This window comes from Tenrec ecaudatus, chromosome 13, assembly GCF_050624435.1.
Source record: "Tenrec ecaudatus isolate mTenEca1 chromosome 13, mTenEca1.hap1, whole genome shotgun sequence".
NCBI classification, from domain to species: domain Eukaryota; kingdom Metazoa; phylum Chordata; class Mammalia; order Afrosoricida; family Tenrecidae; genus Tenrec; species Tenrec ecaudatus.
This window is the reverse complement of record NC_134542.1, coordinates 68,911,064-68,920,417: the sequence shown is the minus strand read 5'-3', so window position 1 is coordinate 68,920,417 and position 9,354 is coordinate 68,911,064. Positions and strand designations below refer to the sequence as shown.

At 43.2% G+C, this 9,354-nt stretch overlaps 1 protein-coding gene across 1 annotated transcript in view; it reads left to right on the top strand.

The window, feature by feature from the left end:
• Window positions 1–667: 667 nt before the first annotated feature.
• The window catches only part of SSB (small RNA binding exonuclease protection factor La), an 11,179-nt gene continuing 2,492 nt past the window's right edge, over window positions 668–9,354 (top strand). Inside the window, exons 1-9 of the mRNA XM_075529405.1 lie at window positions 668–824; window positions 2,644–2,730; window positions 4,535–4,638; window positions 4,729–4,903; window positions 6,361–6,468; window positions 6,746–6,846; window positions 8,031–8,102; window positions 8,428–8,470; window positions 8,972–9,112. Of these exons, the coding sequence (XP_075385520.1) occupies window positions 2,665–2,730; window positions 4,535–4,638; window positions 4,729–4,903; window positions 6,361–6,468; window positions 6,746–6,846; window positions 8,031–8,102; window positions 8,428–8,470; window positions 8,972–9,112 (810 nt within the window). The 5' untranslated portion in view covers window positions 668–824; window positions 2,644–2,664. The remainder of the gene's footprint in view (window positions 825–2,643; window positions 2,731–4,534; window positions 4,639–4,728; window positions 4,904–6,360; window positions 6,469–6,745; window positions 6,847–8,030; window positions 8,103–8,427; window positions 8,471–8,971; window positions 9,113–9,354) is intronic.

Below are 9,354 nucleotides of genomic sequence, written 5' to 3'. Positions count from 1 at the left end.
ATAAAAATATTCATACGAATTAAAAAAACCCGTGAACTTCGTGCAAGATTGGTCCCTCCATGCGCCTGCAGAAACTGGGATGAAATGAAGCTGAAGCCGGCGTCGTGACCTCGTAATCACAGTACTGGGTTTGGTAAGTCTGCTTTTTGGAAGGAGGCACTCTAATGGTGCAGTTAAGGACTGGCTACTACGGAAAGGTCCGCAGTTCAAGGCTACCAGCTTTCTTCACAAGGGAAAGTCAAGGCGCTGGTCTCCATAAAGACAAGGTTCTAATGTAAACTTGATTGTAAAATTCTAAGATGCCACAAATCCTTGATTTAAAAGAAATTCACTCCTCTCCTTCCCCCTCCCGGATAAGTAAAACAAAAAAATTTTTTTAATGTATACTTCGAAAATAAGAAAGAAAAAAAAAGCGCAAGACGTCCCAAGAATGGAAAGCCAGGGAGGCAGGCTGGACACACAAACGGCGTTCGGGTCTAACACAAAGGAACAGCCGCCCACCTCCCGGCGGGACGCTGGGATCCGTCTCCAGCGGCCACGGTCGGCGCCCGCGGGCCCGGGACTAGCCGCGGGGGGCCCGGCGGCGCGCGCGCTCTGTGCGTGAGTGCGTGCGTGTGCGTGACTTCGTGCGTGCGCGCGCGCGCCGCCGCCTCAGCGCCCGAGGCCCTGCCCCCTCGGCCGCAGGGGCTGCCGGGAGTCCCGGCTCCCATCTTTCCCCGTCTTCTTTGAGCGCGTAGGTCCGGCCGGCGGCGCTTGGCAGTCGGGGCGTTGTTGCCGTCGCTGCTCACCCAGGGGAGCGCCTCTGCGCGGCCGGAACCCTCCAGGTGAGCGAGCCCCGGGGCTCACGAGAACGGGGTCCGCAAGGGGCGGAGGGGCGGGAGGGCGCGTTCCTTCCGTGCTGCCGCACGCGCCCGGGGCGCGCCTGCCCCCCGCCTGCCCGCGGCCGGGCCCGGGCCCGGGGGGAGCCGCGTGGGCCGCTCCCGGGGGCGCGCCGGGCTGGGGGCCCTGGGACCGCGGCGGCGGCGCCCACCCTGCGGGCGAAGCCGGGGCCGGGCTGCCTGGCACGTGGCTGGGGCCCTGGTGCTCCAATTGTCGCTCTGGGACCGGCTCCGGCGCGCTCCTTCCGTAGACGCTGCCCGCACCCGCGCCGCGACCCTGGGGCTCCGGACCTTCCCCACGGTCAGTCCGCCCGCCGGAGGTGGACGTGGGGCCGCGCCCGCTTTCCGGGGAGACTGGTGCAGGGTCAACGTCGGCGGCCGGGTGGGGCCTGTGGCGCCACGCGAGACCCGGACACTGGGGCGCAGGCACCCCGGCCTGACTGGCTGGGGCTCCGTCGGGTCTCCGTTCACGCGGCGGCTTCTGTGGGGAACGGCAGAGCGTGGGTGCCCTTGGCTGCACTCTCCGGGGAAGTGACTGATGAAGTTCTCGAATAAACTCGAGTAGGGCCAAAGAACTCGCGTGGGAACGGGTCCTTCCTTTTCTCAGCGTGTGCTTTTTAAGGGGTCCTACATCATGGTCACAGCAGGATAGATGGGGTGATAAAGCAAACGGTTCGAGTTGAGCAACTTCTGTAGTGTGGGGTGTGCACCCTGCCCAGGTCCACCCAAGAACTCCCACGGGTGACAGTTGGAAGCTTTAGCAAACAACTGGTGTGCCAGTGATCATCATGAGACTCCCCTGAAGGCAGGTGTCTTTGACGAGTTGTTAGTATTGCTTTGCATCGGTGTATGACCAGGTGGGTTTTATAGAACAATGGGGGTGAAGAATTTACAGCCGACGACTTGGTTTTTGATCCCTGACACGCTGACTTTACAGTATTTCTCAAATACTGAAGCCAGGGGTGTGAAACAGGAAACTGGCCGCGAGATCAACACACACTGAGTGAATTGGTAGGCATTCTCCCAGTTTCATGTTGTCCTACTGCCCCAGGTTCTTGTTTTCATGTGTCCTTAAGCTTGTAAAGTAATTTAATCTAACCCTCTGCACTATACTGTGTGAAACCCCCCTCACACTCAGTAAAGTTATGATAACTAATTATTTTGTTACCTAATTTTTTAACAAGTTTTGATGAGCCAGATGGTGGCGTAAATTTTTAAATCCTGTAACTCATATCTGACTAAAGGACACTAATACTAAAGTGATCTGCTTAAAGCTACCAATGACCGTGCGTGTGTGCTTAGAGACCTGCTCCCCCAAGCTGAATGAAGATTAAAAAGTGGCTTCGTTGGTGAATGTGGAGTGGTAATACTGTAAGAGTAAATTCTTGATAGTGTTCTCAATTTTCCACCTTGTAACCCAAATTCTTGGGCCCTGGTGGCATAGTGGTTATGAATTGGCTAGCTAACCTCAAGGTCAGTAGTTTGAAACCATCAGCCATTCTGTGGAAGAAAGATGAGGCTTTCTACTCCCTGAAAGAGTTACACCCTCAGAAACCCACAGGGCAGTTCTGCCCTGTCCTGCAGTGAATAACTCCGTAGCAGTGAGTTTGTTTATTCCAAAGTTGTGCCTTGTTGAGATACTTGAAAATTGACCAGAGAAGCTGAAGCTTTAAGATTAGAAACTCCTATTTCAAAGGGGGGGAAAAATCAATATTGATAGCCTTGCATTGTATGTGAAAATAATAACCTCTTTATACCAATTTAGGAAAATTTTCAGATAACCACAATGGCCGAAAATGGTGATAGTGAAAAGATGGCTGAGCTGGAAGCCAAAATCTGTCATCAGATTGAGGTATGATTCGTGTGCTAGTTAATTTTAAAAACAACCTTCTTAAAACTTAGGATTTAAAAAAAAAACAAAAAACTTAGGATTTCAGATACCGAGAGAACATTAAATTGCAGTATATTGACCTCTTCAACATTTTGGCTTAACTTTGATTCTTGAGATTCAATTAGCATATAATTGTAACTAGTTTTTTCTTGGTGGAATTCAAGGACCATGAGCACTCAAAAGCTAAAGACTTGGTATTACTTAGACCACACGCAGTTTGTCCTTGGATATTAACTAAGGGGGTTGGTGGTTTGTATCCACCCAGGAAGGACACAGAAGAGATGCCTGGCTATCTGCTTTTAAAAGCAGTGCCTGGCATGTAAAACAACAATTCCTTGTAAAGGGGTTTAAGTTGTTATTCTGCTATTTTAAATTGGTCTTTTGTTTTTACTAATTAATGTAAAGACAAATTACAGATGGTTCATTCTTTTTAATACCTAAGACAATATGAAAACCTATAGAAAATAGACTCTTGCACAGCCTGCCGCCTCTCAAATCCCACCTTTGTGGGCGGTCATCAAGGCTAATGACCTGATGAAAGAGTATATAGCATGATATGGCTTTGAACCAGCTCACTCATGGCCAGCGAAGTAACATTAGAACAGACATAAAGTTTAGATGAAGTAGAGCAATCACGGGAACGGGAAAAATTTTAGGTTGAAGCCCTGCCAGAGGTGTGGTGAGCCCTTTCCAGGAGCCATTGGCAGATCTGTAGAGGACATGATTGGCTGCCATCTTTGAGCAAGGCAATGCTATTTCCATCTTTGTGCGTCAAAAGATTCTGATTGCTATTCAGTATTTACTCTGCTTGTGTTGGCAAGTGTGAGTTGTGAAGAACTGTTTAGAAGTGCTAATCCTCTTAGACTTTGCCCCATTTTCACACTGACAAATCTTTTTCTCTCCTCTTCCATCACTAAACATGAGCTGATGCATTTTGAGGGTAAAAGTTTTGTGTTGTGAATTATTACTTGGCATATAGGATGCTATTTTTTTTGTTGTAATCGTTGTATAATTACCCTAATACATAAATCCTGGTAAGCGTCGTCGTTAATTTTTTTCAAAGATAAAATTTTTAAGAGATACTTTTAAACTCGTTGATTATGTACATTGAAAACCTTTTAGTTTTTCTTGCTATGGAAAATGTTCACAGCAAAGCAGTTCATTGACATTGATTACATTCTTCAAGTTGTATAACCATTTTCCTTTTCCACATTAATTTTTCATCACTTTTTCTCTTAATCTTTTGAGTTGCTGTTGTCAATTTGATCCTATATAAATAATTTTTTTAAAGAATAGTGTATAGTGCTCAAGGAAGACATATCATTATTACTTATGAAGCTAAACTACACTTTGCCAAGATTTCAGAGAGTATTTTTGCTTTAGGTGTAAAGAAGATTGCTTCCATGGTAGTTTGGGGGATTTTTCTAGCCTCTGGCTCCAAAAAACATCTGGATTTTGTGGGTATTGGTGTGTAGAATGGGGGTCAGAGCAGCTGTCAATGCGGTCTGTGTACAAACATCCAGTTTATTCTAGTTATTTCCACACTGAATGGAAATCATAGATAAGTCACATTTTAATTTTATCTTCATTTGTATTATGAATATGCCATTAGTATATGTAGGAGAAAATGCATATTGGATCTCATAACTTATAACATGTATTTTTAAAGACTAGAATATAGTAATGTAATAATAATTAGAAAATTATTCTAGGGTTGGAGTCAATATTACACAGTGCTCTGAAACATATTTTAATTATCTTACAGTATTATTTTGGTGACTTTAATTTGCCTCGGGACAAATTTTTAAAGGAACAGATCAAACTAGATGAAGGCTGGGTACCACTGGAGATAATGATAAAATTCAACAGGTAAAAAAAACTTTTAGAAGTAATGTTTAGGCTTTCTATAAATGATTAGTGCTCCTGAGTCTTAACAGTGATTTCATGTTTACTCTTCAGGTTAAACCGTCTGACAACAGACTTTAATGTTATAGTAGACGCACTGAGCAAGTCAAAGGTAGAGCTCATGGAAATCAGTGAAGATAAAACTAAAATCAGAAGATCTCCAAGCAAACCCCTCCCCGAAGTGACCGATGAGTATAAAAATGATGTAAAAAACAGATCTGTATATATTGTAAGTGGGCCTTTATATAATTGTTTCTGCCATTCAGAGTAGGGCAGCTCTACTCTGTCCTGTAGGGTTGCCATCAGTTAGAATTAGCTCTATGGCAGTGAATTGGCTTGTTTTTAAGCACCCAATATATATTAGCTGTTCCTATTTATCAGTTGCTAAAGGAGTTCTGGGGGGGGGGGTGTGGGCAATTAACAGGCTTGGTTGCTAACTGAAAGCTTGGAAACTCCAATTCACCCATAGATGCTTTGGAAGAAAGCTCTGGCGATCTCTTCTGAAAGCGCAGCACTGAAATCCCTATGGCACACAGTTCCACTCTTGACACCAACAACTAGTAAATTTGTGACATTTTTAACAGATTAATTTTTAATTAGACTTTTATTATGGAACATTTCAAACATATAGTACTATATTGTCGACCAATTTCAGCCGTTATGAGCACACGTCTTGCTTTGCCTCTCCAGTTGACTTGTGTTTTGTATATTGGGTGAAGGTTTATAGAGCAGTTTCCATTCAACAGTTCACACATTTTGTTTCATGTCACTGATTGCAGTCCTCGCAGCATAACATCACTCACCATACTTCCTGTGTTCCCACTTTCCATTACTCCTTTCTAACCTTTTTGCTGTCAGACTTTGACCTTGGGCAAAGACTGCTCTTTTGATTTCAAATAGTTGATTATTCCAAGGAGTTCATAACTCTTTAATGTTACTTAGTCTTCACTTTATGTAGATTTGTCTATTATTTGTCTGAAAATTGAAAAGTCAGGGCAACTGGATAATTCTGAAGCAAAACTAATAAATGAGTCACAGTCATTTATTACAGTACAGAAAGAGATGGAGAGGGATGTGTGTTGGCTTGTGTTAGTCTGGGTAGACTAGAGAAACAAATCTATAAAAACTTATGTATATAAAAGTTTTCTATAAAGGGTAATTATACATTAAGAAAGCATCCCAGTCTAAGCCCATAAGTCCAGTATTTACCCATATGTCCAATACCAATCTATAAAGTCCTCTTGAGACTCATGAAACACATGCAGAGATGCTGAATGCAAAACCATCACAGCCAGTGGATCTGGTGGCGGTGTAAGAAGCATCTCGGCACTGGCAGGAGTCTCTACAAGGCTTTTCCAGTTCCCAGGGCACGGAGTCTTTCAGCGAGTGACATCTGTCTTGTCGGTAGAGTGTCTCAGGGAGTGAGCAGAGAGAGAGAGAAGTGTCTCCTGTATCTAAGGAGGAAAACATAGGTGTTCCCAGAATTCTCAGGCGAAGGCCTTGCCCACACAGAGGCCTCACTGGTTCTGTCTTGATAGACAGGCCAGACTCCACCCCTTCACTCATAATGCTCTCTAATTGACACCAGGTCGTGTAACTACCACCGCTTCATTTCAAGACACACATGAATCAGAATTTCTGGTAAAATTCTTACCCTCAGAAAGCATTTCTTTGCCCTCTTCACAGAAAGGCTTCCCGACTGATGCCACCCTGGATGACATCAAAGAATGGTTGGAAGGCAAAGGTGAAATACTAAATATTCAGATGAGAAGAACATTGCATAGAGCGTTTAAGGTATGCTCTCTTTTTTTTTTTTTTTTAAGCAAAAGGGAAGAAATTTATTGGAGTCCATACAGGAAACCCGAGTGGGGCCCAGCATACCCTACTGTGTAGGCATGCCCAACCAAGGGTCATGCCATTCACTGTAGCCCCCATGTCCCAGAGGGACTCCCCTCGAGCCAAGCCCCAGAGCCCCAGGACTGGCTGGGGGTGGGACGTATGCTCATCTTTTGTTGCAGACTTTCTAATTGTGGGATATGGGACAGTTTCAACACAGTTTTTACTTTTTTAGGGGTCAATATTTGTTGTGTTTGAGAGAATTGAATGTGCTAAGAAGTTCGTTGAGACCACTGGCCAGAAGTATAAAGACACAGACCTTCTAATACTTTTCAAGTAAGTAAATCTTCGCTGATATTTCTTCTTACCACATAGGTAACAGGAGATTGGCACACTAAGTGAAGGAGGATGGAATAGCCTCTTTGGGTAGTGAAGGAGTTTGGTATGTTTGGCTGCTAACCAGAAGGTTGCTTCAGCCCATCAGTTGCTACTTGAGATACAAGACAGTAGACTCCTCTAAAGATTACTGCCAAGGAAACTGTTCTACTCTGTTCCCTAGGGTCTCAATGAATTGGAATCTCAGGCCTATAATAACCATTGGGTAATATAGAGGGTCCTAAGAGGATTTCGTTGGGAAACCTGACCTCATCCACACTGTCACTCTGATCTTGCCCCTTAAGAGTTGCCGTGATCTTGTAGCAGTACTTTTTTACTTACCTTGTACCTTTTCACTATTAGCAATTTAAAAATGTGATTTGAATTTCTAGTACTTGTATCTGAAACAAATAGGCTAGGTTGTAATATTTGAGGTCCTGGGTGTGATTAGGGAACATGAAGTTATTTCTCTATGTGTCCTCCGTCATCTGGAACTATTTTTTTTTTATTCCAGATAAATTAATAAAAATATTTTAAAACTTTTTTTCCTCAGAATGATTCTGGTCCACATGTGTACATATAGCATATCCCAACAAAAGCTGAGGCCCACTGGAACAGTTCCCAATGAACATAATGCTGATTTCCCCTTCCCCAACTGATTTCCAGTTTTTGATTTCCCGCTGCTCACTGACTCCTTGTGGCTAGGGACACTGGAATTGTCTATTTACCCTGAGCAAAACCCACAGATTTTCCCAAGTTGTTTCACTATAGGGAATCGTGACTTTGTTTTATCTAGGAGCCCTTCCACTGTTAGGATACAGTAGCCTGTATCTCAGTAACCCACCCATTCCCACTCTCTTGACCTGCCCAGCATGGCTATACACTTCTAGCAACACACCCACACAAATTTATTGTGAATTCATTGTGGGGTTAGAGTTCAGACTGTCAATTAGCCTTGAGGAATCTTTAAATCAAACTATCCCCAGAAGTCCCCTTTAAGCCAAACAGTAGGTTAGCGTAGCCAGAGAATGTTTGCACCGTGAACCTTTTACATGATCTAGGTGAGACCCTGACAGGGCAGTGAGTTTATGTTTCATTCTTAACCTCTGTTCTCATAATCAACTTCCATATTGTCTCTCCTTTAGGGACGACTACTTTGCAAAAAAGAATGAAGAAAGAAAGCAAAATAAAGTGGAAGCTAAACTACGAGCTAAACAGTAAGTACCACCAGCATGTTGACCTTGTCCTCACGCTTGAATTCCTTAAACCTTTGCCCATGGTGGAGTTCGTAATTCAGGGAAGAGCCACCGATGAGCTCTGAAATTGGTGTGCGGCATCTTTTCATTGGTAGTAAAATGTTAGAAGTCTTAACCTGGCCTGGGGGGCCACATTGTGTTGCAGTCTGGCATTGGCTGATCAGAAAACCTGAGGGCTAGCTTTCGTTATTAACTAGTTCAGTATTGGTGTTAGAAGAACTTTTATGATTGAATTTCTTTCTATATTAAACAAAACCGGTTCTAGCTGTGACATCTTTATTTGTAGAGAGCAAGAAGAAAAACAGAAGTTAGCAGAAGATGCAGAAATGGTAAGTATTGTATCTAGAACTCTCTTAAAATTAGTAAAATATGTGAAACAAACGTTTAGTTGTCATTGCACTAAAGTAATGCAAATAAACGTGAAACCACACTCTTCTACCATCAAGTCAATTATGACTCTGGGCAACCACAAAGTCAGCAGTTCCAAACTATCAGCTGCTCCTCAAGAGAACAGAATAGGCTTTCTATATCTGTAAAGAAGTACAGTATCAGAAGCCAGCGGGTAGATCTCTGTCCCATAGTTCTGCTCTCGCTGTTTATGCAAATAATGCCTAGTATCATTAATTTTCCAGAGTTAGTATAATTAGATGTACATTTCTTTGTAATTGTCACACAGAATAAATGAAAACGAGAAGCCACAGTAGAAGAACAAAACAATTGTTAAACTACTTTAAAATATTTTCATTGCTAATTTTTTTAAGTGGAATTGTCGTTTTGTGGCTTGTGGTTACATCTAAGAAGTTTCGTGATGGCTTTGTGTATTTTTGTAGAAGTCTCTAGAAGAAAAGATGGGCTGCTTGCTGAAGTTCTCAGGCGACTTAGAAGACCAGACCTGCAGAGAAGATTTGCACATCCTTTTTGCAAGTCATGGGGAAATCAAGTGGATAGACTTTGTCCGAGGCGCCAAAGAGGTTTGGAAACGTGCCTTTTAGCAAGCAGTTGATTTAAAAGCCATAGAAACTAATTAGAAACGTTTTTTAAATGTTTATAAAAAGTTTTATGTGTGATTGTTTATTTACAAGTTTTGCTGTTGCTGTCATTGGATGTACTGTATAATTTTTCTGAATTCTCTGAATGACTTGGTATTGATTGGCCAAGTTATTTTTCTGACCATTCCTTTTGCTAATGTTCAATAAAATTGATACTGATAATG